At 36.7% G+C, this 17,113-nt stretch overlaps 1 protein-coding gene across 1 annotated transcript; it reads left to right on the forward strand.

Moving 5' to 3' along the window:
* The first annotated feature begins 71 nt into the window (after positions 1–71).
* Positions 72–16,672, forward strand: LOC306844323 (WD repeat-containing protein 26-like). The gene is made up of 14 exons (XM_079376364.1): positions 72–606; positions 1,769–1,868; positions 4,003–4,059; positions 5,472–5,608; positions 5,840–5,937; positions 6,883–7,039; positions 7,129–7,267; positions 7,406–7,546; positions 8,565–8,684; positions 8,771–8,916; positions 9,006–9,084; positions 12,203–12,332; positions 12,411–12,605; positions 14,342–16,672. Exons 1-14 carry the CDS (start codon positions 401–403, stop codon positions 14,365–14,367), a joined length of 1,731 nt encoding a protein of 576 aa, XP_079232490.1. The 5' UTR covers positions 72–400; the 3' UTR covers positions 14,368–16,672.
* Positions 16,673–17,113: the final 441 nt, after the last annotated feature.

Raw genomic sequence — 17,113 nt, forward strand, 5'->3', positions numbered from 1 at the left:
ATGAATTATTAGTCTGTGGTAAATTTCTGCGTGCGCCCCCTTTTGGCGTGAGCGCCGTCCGGAAGTGAGGCAGCAGGAGAATGTCCGGTGACGTCAGCGCGTCTGGACGCCATTAGATCTGCAGCTGTTTGGAGAGAAACAACAACAACACGAACGAACGAGCCTCGCACGGAACGCGCTCTGGACCGCGGGAGCCCGACGCCTTCACCGGCTTCTAACCACGGCCGCTCTCGGTGAGGAAACTCTGGCCTCCGCTTCCTCCTCCTCCGACTCGGACACCGGCGGAGCGTCGCCGCCCCCGCGGAAGAAGCACCGAGCCTCGGCGGCGGAGGGAGTAGGAGAGCCAGGGGCTTCAGCGGGCCTTCTGTCAGCGACCCACCTCAGCCGAACCGGCACCAACATGCAGTCGAACGGGACCGTACAGGAGCAGAACCACTCGACCAGCGCGCAGAACGGAGATGCCAACGGCCTCCAGAGCAACGCAGGCTCGGCTTCGGGGGCCTCCGGGACTGGTTCTGGTTCCCTGAAGAAGAAGAAGCGTCTGTCTCAGGCGGAGGAGGACGTGATCCGCCTCATCGGACAGCATCTGCACGGTTTAGGGCTGAAGTAAGTGTCGCGGTACACAACCGGACCGAGTCGGTTCTGGTTTGACAGATCGCGGATTTCGCAGCCGTTATGTGATCAACGAGGCGAGCTCGCGACGTCGATTTTTAAAAATCGCGTTCAGTGACAGTCAAAACCTCCGAGAAAATGAGATACATTTATCCATAATTTAACTCAGAATAGGCCTATCATACAGTTACGCACAAAGAGAGATGCGATGACAGCTGTACGTCTTTGTCAAGTATTTGTCGGGCCCAGAAACATATTTTTATCTTTAATAGTGTCAAAAGTACAGATGAATTCATTACAAATCAACATCCCTTTGCTGATTTATTACATGTGTGTCTACGCATTATCAAATCATTATGACATTTTGTGTGTTTGTCTTTTAATGGCGGCTGTGGAATGTGTGTGTGTAGCAGCTGGTTTACATTAGAAAGAAGCTTGAATCTAATTTTAGTGAAGATCTGCTAAAGCCATCAGTTGTTATTCAAATTTAAACCACAAAACATGAATCCAGAACGATCACAGTCCATATACGCGTGCTTGAGCACACAAGTCCGAGATCTAGACTACAAGATGAACCGAAAACATCCACACACACACTCTCTCTTTTGTAATCATAGCATGACGTAATTCTGTCAGACCCTGCATTCAAAACACTTTCACACTGAAGCCTTCACCTGTCTGGAGCGTCTGCCATCATTTTCATCTGCATGTTTGAGCTCGTCTGTTTCATTTCTGTCTTTGTTCACCTAAAAATATATGTACACGAATGTCAAATTGTGAATATAGGTCCATTACATGCCATAATAAAGCAATATGACACACATAAGAGTACTGCGATGTGTCCGAGTGATGCAGAACCCTGTCATCTTGTGATTAATTTCATAATATAGCAAGGGCTGAGTTTGTTATTGCGTCTATGAAATGCTTAATACATGTGTTAGGAACTCAATGGTTGATGGCCTTTTAACTTTCTTTTTATGCCAGATGGGATGCAAGCTTTACAAGCAAGTACTTGAGTTGCTAGTTGTTGTTTAACTCAAAGATGGCAAATAGAAACGATCAAGCTTCAGTTATGGTTTTCTCTAAAGGTCAGATAAGTGTTGAATGCACTGTAATGCACTGCTCATGTGTGTGAGGTCTCTCTGTCTCTTTCCAGTCAGACGGTGGATTTGTTGATGCAGGAATCTGGCTGTAGACTGGAGCATCCGTCAGCCACAAAATTCCGGAACCACGTCATGGAAGGTGAATGGGACAAGGTGAGCTTATGGCACACTTCATATGTAATGTCATGATTTTGGAGAGATGGTCACTTTTATCCTGGTTTGGTCAAAATTGACACAATTTCATGCCCAGTACTTTCTTAATGACATTGCTTGGTTTTGTTTTGCATGATGCGTCAGCAGCAGCACATAGTAAAGAAAATTGAGTCTTTGTGTTTCTGGCTGATTTTCCACCACTTTCCTATTCTTATGAAATTTTTCTGGATCTTATTGACAGGTTTGATGAAGTGAGGCCGGATTTCATTTTAGATATTTTTAATCAAACATTAGTTTTTAACAAACTTTTTATTATTTGTTGTTGATATTTATTTACTTTTTCTTTTTTCACTTGCGGTGTTTGGCATGGTGCTATAAAATAAAATAATAATAAACAAACAAACAACCATTTTTCACCAATCCAGTCAGTTCCTAGTGGATAAAGTGCCTACTTTTTCCTCATTAAAATATCTTATTACACTTGGAAATATTCACATTATTGAAGTACAATAAACAGGGCACTATGAAATCATATTATCCTCCAAATTTAATTTAGTTTTTCTCCCCAAATTCTGTTTACCATTTAAAATTTGTCAAATTCTGTTTTAACTGTTTAAATACCTTTTAATAATAAAAAGGATACCTAATTGAATTTATTAATTGAATTAATAAAACTTTACATTTTTAATACTAATATTTCCATATAAAATGTTTTATTTTCCTTAAGTTCTGCATTGTTTATTTTTTTTTTTTTGTATGATAAAATACAAATTGTATCCATATGGTGGTAATCAAATTAATTTATAAAACTCAACTTAAATCCTTTGAAATAAAATCAAATTAAATTTGAACAATTCCTTTCATTTAAAACATCAGAAAAATTGCGATATTCCTTAAAAATACTGTTTTAATAAAAGCGTTGTGGAAAGGATAGGGTTCTAAATGAGTTGTGAATGCTGTGTCATGTTTACTAAGGTCTGATCATGCTGAGTGATGGGTGAACTCTAGGTCAAAGGTCATGTACATGTGTATAGATATGAGGGGACGTTGAAATGTCATTAAAGGAAAAAAGCTTAATTCCTTCTGGTTTTGCATGCATAGAGAGTTATTCTTGTCTCTGGTAAAGCTTTGCCAAGACTTTCTTCAAAAGTTTGATCCTTTAATGCAGCAGTTATTCTCTAACCGCAAGTGTGATTTTTCAGAACATGATTGCAGGTCTTTCCTTTTCCCGTTCACTTCATAACTAAAATGAAAGAAAAGAGTCTGGGTTCACTTGGAGTCAAATATTTTTGACTGCTGTGTAGTTTAAATTGGTGGAAATAAACAATCCAGTTTTGTTATGTTTCATACAGGAAGAAGCAAGTTTATTTGACTATCTCTCATCTGAATTTCAGAGAGTTTGGACTATTAAAACCAAGTCAGGCAGAAACAACAATCATGCTCAACCTTTAGGAAAATGCTTTTCAGAGCTCACGGTGGGATAAGACAAACTCTAGAAATTGTTTGCACATTTATTCAATCGTGCTTCGGGCTTGAGGACCTGTTTGGACCGCTGAAACAGCCGTTTCTGACAGGGTTTTGGGTTTACTTTCCCCTTTCCTTGTCTTTTGTCTCTCTGAACTAACAGTGGCAAAGCTGAATCCTATTTTTCCACCTAATTTGTTCCTAGATTTCCATCAGTTTATAGAGGCTTAAAACTTAAAAACATACTGCTTCTTTTTTCATAGAAAAGGGTTTTTGTGCAGAAAATGCTGATGTATTTTAAAGTGATAATTTCCATAATTTCCTCACTTTCATTTGTTTCATCATCGTTTTAAACAATATATGTATTGTTTTAGAATTTAAATCTGTGTTTTGCTTTTTGATCTTTCTTTAAAATACACAACGCTTTTGGTGTTTTGCTAATCTAATACAAAGACATTCAGACAGTTGAAGCATGACTGGAGTGTCCAGATACTTTTTGGGGCCCATTTGATTGAATTTAAAGCATTTTTGTTTAAAGGTAAAATGACTTATTTTGTCACTGAGCTTGAATGTTTTAGTTAACCCTATATGGTTGACGGGGATATTTTGTTCCTCCAAAATGCTGGATGAAAATGCCGAACTGACACTTTTGTTTCTTTGTGGGACACAGGCTGAAAACGACCTCAACGAGCTGAAAGCATTGATGCATTCACCCAACGCTATTGTGGTAAGAGCACTGGACTCATCCGCATGCACTCTTAATACTGAAAGCTTCATCTGGAACAAGTGTTGTATTGATCCATTCTCGCTAGGGTTGCACCAGCTGCTTACTTGAATGGTTCTTACTTAATTTGACACACAAAGTTGACACTAGAGGTTTATTAACTAGCTAATTTGTAGCTATCTCTGTGCTTAATTTGGTTACACCATGTGTTCACCCAACAATGAAAATTTGCTTAAAATATTTGTTCATGGGAACAGATTTGGAGAAATTTAGCATTACACAATTTGCTCAACAGTGGATCCTCTGCAGTGAATGGGTGCCGTCAGAATGAGTGTCTAAACAGCTGATAAAAACATCACAATAATCCACACCACTCCAGTCCATCAGTTAGCGTCTTGTGAAGTGAGCAGCTGCATCTCTGTTAGAAACAAATTCATCATTAAGATGTTTTAACTGTAAACTGTCATTTCTGACCAAAATTTGAGTCCATAATAACGCTTTCACCAATAAAAAAAAAGCTCAGTAAATGTTCATTTTTGAGTGAACTGTTCCTTTAAGGCGGGTTGACATTAATATGACATTTACACTCAATGATCCAATAGCAGCCTTAAAATTAGTGAGCAGAGCTTAATTTGTCTCACATAATTCACTGTAAACATAAAAGTTTATGATACTTGGAAATATCATGAAATAACATAATTATTTTTATATGTAAATAACATTCAGAAGCTTTTTTATTATTATTTTCAAATTTTATAAAAAAAATATTTTTCTAAAATTTTATACAGAAAACTTTATTTTATTTAGATTTTTATATTGATTTTATTTGACATGCACATGGAGGTTGCACATGCTGTTTAGATCAGGTTTATTTTGAAGGGCCATTTATTCACATATAATTCTCTGTATTTAAAATGTAAATGTCAACATCATATATTTCTAAAGAACTAGGTAAAAGAAAATAAGCTTATTGATGCAATTCACAATCTGCTGTTTTATTTCAATCATTATTCTTCCATAAATATTTAATATATGCATAGAGTAATTTCAATGGTGCAATAGGAAAAAAATAGTCATATTTAGGTTTTAACTTTGTCAAAACTAGTCTAAGTAATAACCACTACTGCCCAGATTAATGTTTGTAGTTCTGTGAATGAAGACAAGTCTTTCCTCTTAAAACAAAACTGGATGATTTAAGTGAAACAATTTAAAAAGAACCCAATTGTCTTTACGCTCACACTGTCTGTGTCCTTAAAAGGGGGCTCGGATTTAATGTTATGCCATTTTAGTTGTAACCATGTGTTTAGTTGTGACTGTTGTGCGAATGTAAAGTGGACTATTCAGCCACACATTATTAAATGAGTCACTGAAGTGCTACTGAAAGTGAATCTTTTTGTCCATCTCTTTGGTTCTAGCGGATGAAGTTTCTGCTATTACAGCAGAAGTATCTGGAGTATTTGGAGGACGGAAAAGTTCTGGAAGCTCTGCAGGTGTTGAGAGGAGAGTTGACTCCGCTCAAATACAACACAGATCGTATCCACGTGCTCAGCGGGTACCAAATGCATACGTCCACATTAACATACACACCGTTATTGATACTCATAAACAACTTCTCTGTCCTGAAAGGTTTATATATTATTGCTAAAGATTTAATTTGACTCGTTTTTTAATTTAATATCTTTTTCCAATTTTCTACTATTGTTCTCTAAAGAAAATGGTAGTCACTCTGTGATTGGCTGTGACAGCTGTCAATGGCTCACTCTGATTGGCTGTGTGTTTTAAGGTATCTGATGTGCAGTCACTCTGAGGATCTGAAGGCAAAGGCTGAATGGGAGGGAAAAGGCACTGGATCACGATGTAGATTACTGGACAAACTCCAGAGTGAGTGTAGAAGCACACAAACATTTACAGGGCTGTGTAAGTGAAGATATACCATAGACTTGTAGAGCATAGATATTGATTTTATTAGGGATGCATAATATATCACCCCAGTTATGGTTATTAGCCAATATGCTGGTTTAGTTTGTTTTTCCACTGTCATTATTGGCCTATGTTTAATTTTTCTGCCTTTTCTATTCTTTCTGCCTATTCTAGCATCTATAGTGATTACACTTTATTTTAAGGTGACATTTATAGAGTATAATTAGACACTGTACATTAAATACATGTACTTATTATAGTGTTTGGTTTAGAGTTTGTTGCGTGTAATTAAGCATAATCTATTATTATTACTATAGCAAGTACATGTAACTACACATTAAAATAGAGTAAGCAATTATTGCTAACTTAGCAAAAATATAATTTATATTGTAATTTGTATTTGTGTATTACATTTGTGTAATTTCTTATTTTAATATTAATTTTTATAATACTTCTGTTTAAGATGTAATAAATATTGTACGACTTGTATATGATTTAAGACACTTGAATGGTTTACTACTTTTTTTTCTTTTCTTTTTTTGTACCTTTTTAAGGGCATTCCAAAATTGATGTTTGGTCAGATTTAGCCTGGCATTTTTTTGCAAATTTAAATAATATTTATAAAATTAATATGATTTTTAATAATTATTTTATTATTAAAATGAAATAAATATTTTGTATCTTATAGTAAATGATTTAAGACACTTAAAAGAAAATGTTTAGCATTTTTAGGATGCTTTTACTTCACCTTTTTTAATCGTTAAGGACATCCCAGAATGGAGAATTTGTCAGATTTAGCTCATACTATGTGGTGGCAGTTCTCTAGTTTATAGCCACAGTCTTTTGCTATTTACTCTGTTTTCTATTTCATATCATATGTCTGTATTTATAATTGTGTGTTTTTAGCGTACCTGCCCCCCTCTGTAATGTTGCCCCCTCGGCGGCTGCAGACGCTGCTCAGACAAGCCGTGGAGATGCAGAGAGATCGCTGCCTTTATCACAACACCAAACTGGACTCCAGTCTGGACTCCGTGTCCTTACTGCTGGATCACGTCTGCAGCAGGTGTGCCACGTTTACTTATTCTAACGCGCCCCTCAGATTAAACGCGTCCTCAGATATTTCACATGCATCGTCTGCGCTTGTGTTTGCAGGAAACAGTTTCCCTGTTACACACAGCAGATCCTCACAGAGCACTGCAATGAAGTCTGGTTCTGCAAGTTCTCCAACGACGGCACTAAACTCGCCACCGGCTCGAAAGACACAACTGTGATTATCTGGCAGGTGGAGCCGGTGAGTGAAGATGTCTGTCACACACCACAAAACATTTTTCTGTTTGTTTTTAAAGTGACAGTGACACTTTTTTGAGTTAGCCTTGACACTTTTCAATGTCAAATAAATGAATGAATGAATGTGCTCTCTCGCACACAGGACTCGCATCAGCTGAAGCTCGTGCGGACTCTGGAGGGTCACGCGTACGGTGTGTCGTATCTTGCCTGGAGTCCTGATGATGTTTACCTGATTGCCTGCGGTCCTGATGACTGCTCTGAGCTCTGGCTGTGGAACGTTCAGGTTAACACATTTTTTAAAAACGTAATATGCATTTTTGGGATTCTAGCAAGAGATTTTCCAAATCTGGGCTGATCTAATGCTGCTTTCAAGTTATGATTGTGTAAGATGAAGAGCATACATGAACACATAGTTACCCAGATTTTCTGTCAAACAAAGAATCATGGCAGAATTTAATTTTTTTTTTTTTTTTAAGTATTATAAATACAGTGGATGTGGACTGTAATTTAGTGTATGCATATTGCTTACTGATGTACAGTTGATGTAAAGATGATAGGAAATGAAAGGATGATGGGAAGTTTAAAACCACTCATTCAGCCACATTTGAGGCTTATTTGACATTTTCCAACATTCACTGTGGCTATTTGGAAATGCTAAAATACACAAAGCATCTACTAGGTGTTTAAAACAACCTTTGCTCTTCAATTTGTTGCAAGAAGCTTTTGTTGACAGTGACAGAGAGAAAATATCAATATCAATTAATATTACAATATCCAAAATCTGTAGTATGATGTTTTCAGCCATGGAGGAATATAAATTTATTTATCCTTATATGTACTGTCTTTAAATTAAATAGTTGATTTTTTTAAATAATGAAATATTTCTTAAATGAAATAATTCATAAAATTAGTTTTAGATTGTTTTACAGTTATTTTCTTTTTTATGTGTTAAATTTTATTGCATTATTAATGAATTAATTATTAATTTCTGGTTCTATTTTTCTTTTAAATTCAAGTTAAATTATTTAAATACTTTGTATTTATTTATTTTAAATGTTGTTAAATTGTGTTACAGTCGTGTGACTATTGTGTTATTTTCTTTATTTTTAAATTAAATTGAGTAATAAATATCAACTTTATTTTGGCAATTGGCCACCCTGACCTGCAGGTTAACAGCATTGGACATTAAAAACAAAAAAACTTAATGGCAAACCATGATTTTGCACTCAAGTGTTTTAGATGCAGACTTCATCTTTTGCTCAGCTCTGACCTCTGACTCTCTTCTTCCACCTGGTGGTCAGACAGGAGAACTGCGGACAAAGATGAGTCAGTCTCATGAGGACAGCCTGACCAGCGTGGCCTGGAACCCTGACGGCTTGCGCTTCGTTACAGGAGGACAGAGAGGGCAGTTCTACCAGTGTGTAAGTTCAGAACGGCTGTAAAGAGGTTTGATTGTCAGGATTGTCAGGCTACCCTTTAATAATGATTTTTGGTTGTGATTGGGCAGGATCTTGATGGAAACCTTTTGGAGTCGTGGGAAGGCGTGCGTGTGCAGTGCCTGTGGTGTATGGCCGACGGCCGGACTGTTCTCGCCTCTGATACGCACCAGAGGATCCGTGGATACAGTTTTGAGGACCTAACAGACAGAAACATGTAAGCAGCTGTTCGACTCGATTATCAGACGCGCCTGAGTTTTGGAAACTGTGTCTGACCTTTCGCTTCTCTCTCTGTTCATTCTCTAGAGTTCAGGAGGATCATCCTATAATGTCTTTCACTGTTTCTAAGAATGGAAGATTAGCTTTGTTAAATGTAGCAACTCAGGTAAGCGTACGTGTCTCAAACGTGTTATATCATTACAATATCAAAAATGTTTACTTTATTTTTTTTAACCCATGTTTTTATTAATATAAGAATAGTTGTATTAAATCATAATAATCCAACTTCTTTTAGAATTTTTTCAAATTCTTTAATTTTCAAATTAATTCACATATTTTTTATTGCAGTTATATTATCTTATATACTTACTACCTAAACAATATTTTTAAAAATAATGATGATTAAAATGTTTACATTTTTCAAATTCATTCATTTTGAATAATTATTGGGATTTTTGTGTTATTTTATTACAGCCGTATTCAATTAAATAGTGTAAATGTTTATGTCATTTAATAATTGTCAAATATTGCTAATTAAAATTGTTTAAGATTTTTCAGTTATTTTTTAATAATGTTTTTATAATGTTTTATTTGACAGGGCTCCAAACTGCGACTAAAATGGTCGCATTTGCGACCAAAAATATTAATTTGCGAGTGAAGTTTTTGCTGAGGTCGCCACTGGCGACTATATATAATTTGCATGAAAGGACTTTTTTCCCGATTGTTTTGCGCTCACATCTTTTGTTATGTTCACGTATTAAACTTACATAAGACTATGCGCATCAAAGTTTTACTGGAAAAGAGTTTCAAACAGTCCTCGTCTCTGCCGCACACAGTCTGCTGAACGCAGTGAGAGAGACCTGAAAGGTGATCATATAAACACCAGTACCCCGCGTCCACACGGTCCGTGTATGCGTCCGGATCGCGCGAGCGGAGAGTATCGCACTTAATGCTCAGGCGCGATCTCTTTAGCACCTCAGTTAAAGCAGCAAGTGAACCCATTATATATTTCCATTTACTACTATAGTATGCAACAGGGACGTGCACAGGGGGGTTGCTCAGGTTGCCCTGGCAACTGCCCATATGCCCTTTTCGACTCACGTTGCCCTTCCGAGGAAAAAAACAACAACATCGTACAATGGATGCAGATTTTCACGTAGGCCTAGATTAATAATAATAATAATAATTAAAAAAAAATCGAAAAGCCTCATTCACTTCTATTCGGGCACCGAAAATGAAAGTCAGTAGGGGAAGGGCAAACTCTGTTTACGTGGCTGCTGCAGCGCTGCACGTGACGGGCACCTGAGCTGAGCCTGCATGAGCGGGGGCGAGATTGTCGCGGTTGTCGGGTGAGGCGTCTCATATGGAGCGATTTTTGTGCCGATATTTATCAAACAAATCCAGTGTTTTGCAAATAAACACAATCTGCTTTGCAAAGAAAAACTCAACTTTCAAACAAACGCAAAGTGATTTTCAAATACAAAACTCTATTTGAGAGAAAATGTGTTACAACTGTGAGACTCATTTGCCTTTTTATGAGGAAACTTGGCTTGATTTTCTCACACGTGTGCGGGCTGATTTTCTCACATGTGCAATTGAGCAACTTTCTTTTCCAAAACAGCAGATGGCGCTGTCGGTCAATTTATGCTAGTCTCCCGAGACCTGAAACACCTCTTTACCTTTTCAGACCAATATGAGTGGGGAACAGGTTAGTTTCTGTCTTACTAGATCTATAATTAACCATTTAGATTTATATTTTCACAAAGTGACCCTACTACAGTGTCAGTGAAATTCACAACAAGTCTGTAAAGTTGTTAACATGATTGATTAGCTCAAAAATCAGAGGTGAGGAGGCACATAGGGCAGGTAGGCTTAAGTGATGATCACCAAATATGAGATGAGAGGACCATGCTAGAAAGTATAGGGTTAAAGAGCTGCATGCTAAATAATTGTAATCTAAAAAAGCAATGGCTATTTTAGAGGTCATTTCAAAGATCTTGCCTGAGCAGAACATAATGACTTGATAGGGATATTGATGTAGGGATTTTCATGACTCAAGTCATGTTTTTCTGTGTTATTATTAGTAGTAGTTAAGGTGATTGAGTGCTGTATTTCAGTGTTTTACTTCTTTGTGTATATATATATATTTTAATAAAGACCCTGTTATTCTCAGTCCTTCATATAGCCCGTGAGTTGTTTTTTTTGGTGGGGGGGGGCTTTTTTCAGGTCAGAGCAACCGCCCCTCAAAATTTCTGTGCACGTCCCTGGTATGCAATGAACATGATCAAAAGGTAGGCAATAAGAAAACCTATAGTACAACTTACTGAAATGTTTTATGTAAAAGCTCATTCAGTGTTTCAAACTGAGGAAATGTATAAAGCTTGTAAACATTGCATTGTAATACATTTACCTCAGAATAACCACTCAGTGTCCATAAACTCATCAGTCAGCTAGAAAAATAACTATAAAGAGGAGCGTTTTGCTATATTTATGCGCTGTTGCATATTAATATTTTTACTTATTCTGTTGTACATGATTCAACTCCTCCTATAAAATTGCATTTTACTAATGAAGAAAAACAGACTGAATGTGTGAAAGACGTGACAACATTTATAGGATGCACTGCACTCAGTTGCCAAGTGATGCTTATGGTCCATGATATTGGTACAGATTCTGTGTAACGAACAATTCTTTGTGACTGTATATTTCAAGTTGTAAAAGACATTTAATTCACACTTTAAGTGAACCTTAGTCCCCCGGTCGACCTGATCATCTACAAGATGGATTAAAATGCTGATAAAGCATAGAAAAGATAAGACAAACACATGACAAAATGATTGAAATGTTAAAATAGGGGGGAAAAATAAAATGATAATAATAAAATAAACCACTTTTATTCTGTGGCACCTAAAAAAATAATTTGGCGCCTAAGTTTTTCTTTTATAGGAGCCAATGGCTCCTTACTCGATTTTTTTGTCTGAAGCCCTGTTTGAATTGTGATTTTTCTTATGTAATTTAATAGCAATAATTTTAACAATTAATAAGTATTAAAATAAAAGTTCAAACTTTTCAAATAAATCAATTTTCATGGTTTATAATTAAATAATAATTACAAAATATTATTAATAATTACTAAAATTATTTTTCACATTTTAAAAATTTATTTTCATCTTTTTTTTGAGTATTGCAATTAATTTGTATTGCAGTAATATTATTTACCATCTTTAAATTACATTTTTGTACACTGTTGTCCTAACCAAATGTCATGTTTGTTCGTAACGCAGGGCGTCCATCTCTGGGACCTACAGGACCGTGTGTTGGTCAGGAAGTATCAGGGTGTGACACAGGGTTTCTACACCATTCACTCCTGCTTTGGTGGACACAACGAGGATTTCGTCGCTAGCGGCAGTGAAGGTACTTTGGTTTATTTCTCAGCTTCTTTCTTCAGGTGCGTTTCATATGAATCTTTCTCACTCAATCTTGCTGTCTCAGATCACAAGGTATATATTTGGCACAAGCGCAACGAGCTGCCGATCGTGGAGTTGACGGGACACACGCGCACAGTGAACTGTGTCAGCTGGAACCCCTGTATTCCCAGTCTTATGGCCAGCGCTTCTGACGACGGCACAGTCCGTATCTGGGGACCCGCACCCTTCCTGGACGCACAAGAGCTGGACGGCCTCAACGGTACAGACATGCTATCCAATCACAGAACAAACAGGAAGTGTAATTACACTGAGAGTTAGAGCTTCCATTCTTCAGATTCATTGATGATAATACAAACATCTATAATCTAAGTTGAGTTTATTATTGAGTTTCTCAATAGTTAATGAGTTTCAATAATGTTCTTAAAATCCACATGACTTGCACGTTCCTGGTTTTGACATTTTAAAAATGAAAATAGTATTTTTTACATTTTTCCTGACTTCCAAATATCTGTTATATAGGCAATTATACAATTATAACCCACCACCTGCTGTATAAAACTCACAATCCAGTATATTTTATAAATTAGAACTTTTGGGGGGGGGGTTTAAATATAAAAAAAAATTTAAATTGTTTTTGGAAAATATTGAGTTGCTGAGATATTTTATTGCAGCATTGCAATAACATTGCAATAATAAGAAAATACCACTCTACATTTTTTTTACATGTCCTCCTCTCTAATTGAATGTCTCGTTTCATATTGAAATGCATGTTACAGAAATAAAATGGGTTGTGACTCCTTTTTTTATGTTGGCTTTAAACATTTTTGAAAAACAATTTAACTACAGTTTAATCTTATTTGAGGCTGTTGGACATTCAGCCAGTAGTGCATTACGTATAATTGCCATAAATGCATAAACTAGCTTTTTTGTTGTTGTTTTTTTGGTATAAGGAACAGAGACATTTTGTCACTTTGCAATATTTCTAGAGAATAAAACTTGCAAAAGCTCAGTTGTTGTTAAACCAGTTTTTTCACTGTTCTGATGTGACTGAAGTTTTTGTAGCAATGAATAGTTGCACTGTTTAGTCTTTTATTTTATTAATACAACACTCTCCTAAGGAACAGTGTAGAAAAAATCAAATAATCATTTCCTAAATTTTTTCATTTGTGAATCAATGTGTTTTTTTGGGTGGTTTTTTTGTAGTGTAAGTCTAAATCACACTCTTATTTTATACACTATTGTTCAGAATTTTGTATTTTTTTTTTTTTTTTTTTTTTTTTTATAAATCTCTTATGCTCACCAAGGCTGCATTTATTTGATCAAAAATACAGTAAAAACCAGTACAATTGCTAAATATTATTACAATTTAATATAACTGTTGTGTATTTGAATATATAATTTATTCCTGTGGTCAAAGCTGAATTTTCAGCATCACTACTCCAGTCCTCAGTGTCACATGAAGTCGTGGCCTAATGGTTAGAGAGTCGGACTCGTAATCCGAAGGTTACAGGTTCGATTCTCCGGCCGGCAGGGATTGTAGGTGGGGGGAGTGAATGTCCAGCGCTCTCTCCACCCTCAATACCACGACTGAGGTGCCCTTGAGCAAGGCACCGAACCCCCAACTGCTCCCCGGGCGCTGCAGCATGGCTGCCCACTGCTCCGGGTGTGTGTTCACGGTGTGTGTGTGTTCACTGCTCTGTGTGTGTGTGTTCACTACTGTGTGTACACTTGGATGGGTTAAATGCAGAGCACAAATTCTGAGTATGGGTCACCTTACTTGGCAGTATGTCACTTCACATGATCCTTCAGAAATCATTTTATTATGCTGATTTGATGCTGGAACATTTCTTCTTATTAATGTTGAAAACAATTGTGCTGCTTCATTTTTTTGTGGAAACTTCTCAGATGAATAGAAAGTTAAAAAAAACAGCATTATTTAAAACAACATTGTAAATGTTCAATGAATAAAAGTCGATTTTTCTCTCATTTTCTCAGAGAGTTGCAGTAGTATGGACAGTTGATGGCAGCCCTGGAACAGATGACTTGTCGCATCGAAAAATGCGAAATCCAACAGAGAAAAACACGATTACAGCATTATCCTCCTCCACAACAACACATGAGTGCAAACGCAAAAGAGATCCAGAGCCTCGCTTTCAAGGGTGCGGAGGCAGCAGAGACCTGACGCTGATCCGACCCACTTCCATACCGACGGATCTGATCTCTTTCCCTCCACAGGATTCCCGTGGCTGTTCCCATTATAATTAGGCCTAAAGTCGAGAGCTGGAGTGTATAAACTCTCCTCAATGTTCTTCTCTCGCTCTCGATCCTCCAGTGGCAGACGAGGAAGCACTTTTTAAAAAAAAGAAATACTAGTCCTAGCAATTCTCTCTTTTGTTCCTTTAGCAGTTGATCAGCTTGGGCTTTAGTGTTGATGGAGTGCTGTAGTTTTTTTTTTTTATCTTTCAGAACACAAATGCTTTGGTTTCAACCAGACTCCCACACATCAGCAGGGGTCAGAGATCGCTGTTTCGATCTCTGAGAGTTTGAGTGTTCGACTGAATTCTGCTTCAGCCTCCCTCCTGTAGCACAGCTGTATGTGTGTGTATGTGTGTGTATGTGTATGTATGTATGTGTGTGTATGTGAGTGTTCAAATGTGCCTAAAGTTGGTGTACGTTCGCATGTGGCACTGTTTTCACACCAGCGTGAGTGTGTCCCTTGTTTAGCCGTACGAATCATTTTAACAGAATCTGATCGAAGCCCCAGAGACCTTCATCTGTGGAACAAAAACTTGAGAACCATTTTGTATTATTTTTTTTCTTCTTTTTAAAAAAAAAAAAAAAAGAAAGCTGTTAGCGAAGTTCCTTGTTTTCACCACTTACCTTAGATGTGGCGTTCAGGAGAGAGACTTTGTTATATTAGTACAAATTTAGATTGACTTTGAGGTCGAAACGCACAGCTTTAAACAGAAAGATACTGTGACACTCAAACTGTCAATCAGATATTCGGCTCCTGATGAGGAGTTTGTGGCGTATAAATGACCTATGCAGCAACGTTTGAGCTGAGAGCCCTGTATAATGTTTCTCGCAGCAGCCATACCAGCATTCAAATAAACCATCTCTGACCGCACTACATATCCACAACGATTTCATCCTGTACGCTAGTTCAGTTATATCCACTCGGTCACCTTCCCTGAGCTGTTTACACCAAATATCCGGCTTTTGAATCCCATTTTTGGAGAAATATTTGCTATGGACTGATATTAAATGTTTGAAAAGAAATGCTTTTCTGCCTGTTTTTATGGAAGTTTTTGTTACTTTCTTTGGTTTACAATATTTCATTTGTTTTGTTTAGTTTTTTTTTTTGGTTGACTTTATTCTTTGTATCATTATATTAAACTATAACCAGATAAATTGTCTCCTCTTTTTTAAAATCTTTTATTTAAGCATTATTAGCCTTCTTTCCATTTAAAAAATAAATAAATAAATAGTTGCATTAACCATAGTTTTAATGGCATCCGCATATGCTTTCCGCAGTCATACGATGGTGCTAAACGCTCCGGCCTTTGCCTCGCAGGTGGAAGTTCAATCGGAAATCCAAATTATCCAGAACAACTTTTCTAAAGTTACATCACTTTATTATAGAGACGTTTTTATCCTCGCCAACTTGACAGCTTGTGGAAATCAACATCAAGCAATTATTTGAGAGCAATTCATGGATGATTTTCCAGTTATTAAAGATTTGCAAATGGATTTTGATATCGAATGGCTTTAAATTGGTCAGCAACATCTGCCTGTTTTGGTTTTCATTGACTTTTGCCTGTTTACTTGAGGACCATTTTGTGCCATAAGCAAAAAAAAATCAAAATCTCAACTATAATTGGTCGCTGCTCAGACCAGGCTGATGCTTGTGCACTGTGACACATCTTTGCTGTTGATTTAGCTGATCTGAGAGCGGTTTCTTTGGCTATTCCTCCTCCTCCTCGTTGTTTTAAAGAACTAAAACCACGCCTGCTGGTTACAGCAGTGGACATATTAGTAATGCTTATGGTGATGGGGGTAGTATTGTTACTCTTGTACTGTGGGGTTTGTGTACTCTACTAACCATATGCAAGAGGGTCTCTCTTTTCCAGCTAACCGCAGGTGTGTTGCTCTCATGTTTGACTGTGAATCAGACACGAGAGAGGTTTCCTTCATGATAACTGCTCCTGTACGAAGGGCATCCATTTGCATTAAATGTGTTATTTCAAAAGTGATTGTACTGTTTTGTATTGTTGTGTAGGAGATGTGTTATGTATGCATATTTTCAATAAAGCATTCAGGGTTTTGAAACATAATGAAGCATTTAATCTGGCGTGCATGGGTTAAACTGCGACCAATTCCTAACCCTTTACAGAATATTTGGTTACTTTTGTGACGAGAATAATCCCCCTACAGAAAGTACTTCAAAAAATGTTACCGTAGTAGCAGATGGTACTTTTAAAATTACCGTCATGTACAATGATTTTTAAATGATAGTAAAATCTAATACTGCTTTTATAACACCATTAAGAAAGGAATTGTTTTTTTAAACTGTGGTTAATAATTGTATTTATTTTTTGTTGATTACGTTTCCAGGTTGATTTTTTTCCATTATTATAACAAGAAATGTTATTAAAATATGTAAACTCCGATATAATATAACAATAAAACTAACTAAAAATAAACATTATTTACACAAAAATTATAAATATAACAATGAAAATGCATACATAAAACCCATAATGACAG

Source organism: Barbus barbus (assembly GCF_936440315.1).
Source record: "Barbus barbus genome assembly, chromosome: 24".
NCBI classification, from domain to species: Eukaryota; Metazoa; Chordata; class Actinopteri; order Cypriniformes; family Cyprinidae; genus Barbus; species Barbus barbus.

What these genes read in the sequence shown, in the direction of transcription:
- LOC306844323 (XM_079376364.1), top strand. Translation starts at nt 401, where the DNA reads ATGCAGTCGAACGGGACCGTACAGGAGCAGAACCACTCGACCAGCGCG. An exon ending in CTGCACGGTTTAGGGCTGAA is followed by an intron (nt 607 to 1,768) that starts GTAAGTGTCGCG and finishes GTCTCTTTCCAG; the next exon opens with TCAGACGGTGGATTTGTTGA. An exon ending in TTATCTGGCAGGTGGAGCCG is followed by an intron (nt 7,268 to 7,405) that starts GTGAGTGAAGAT and finishes TCTCGCACACAG; the next exon opens with GACTCGCATCAGCTGAAGCT.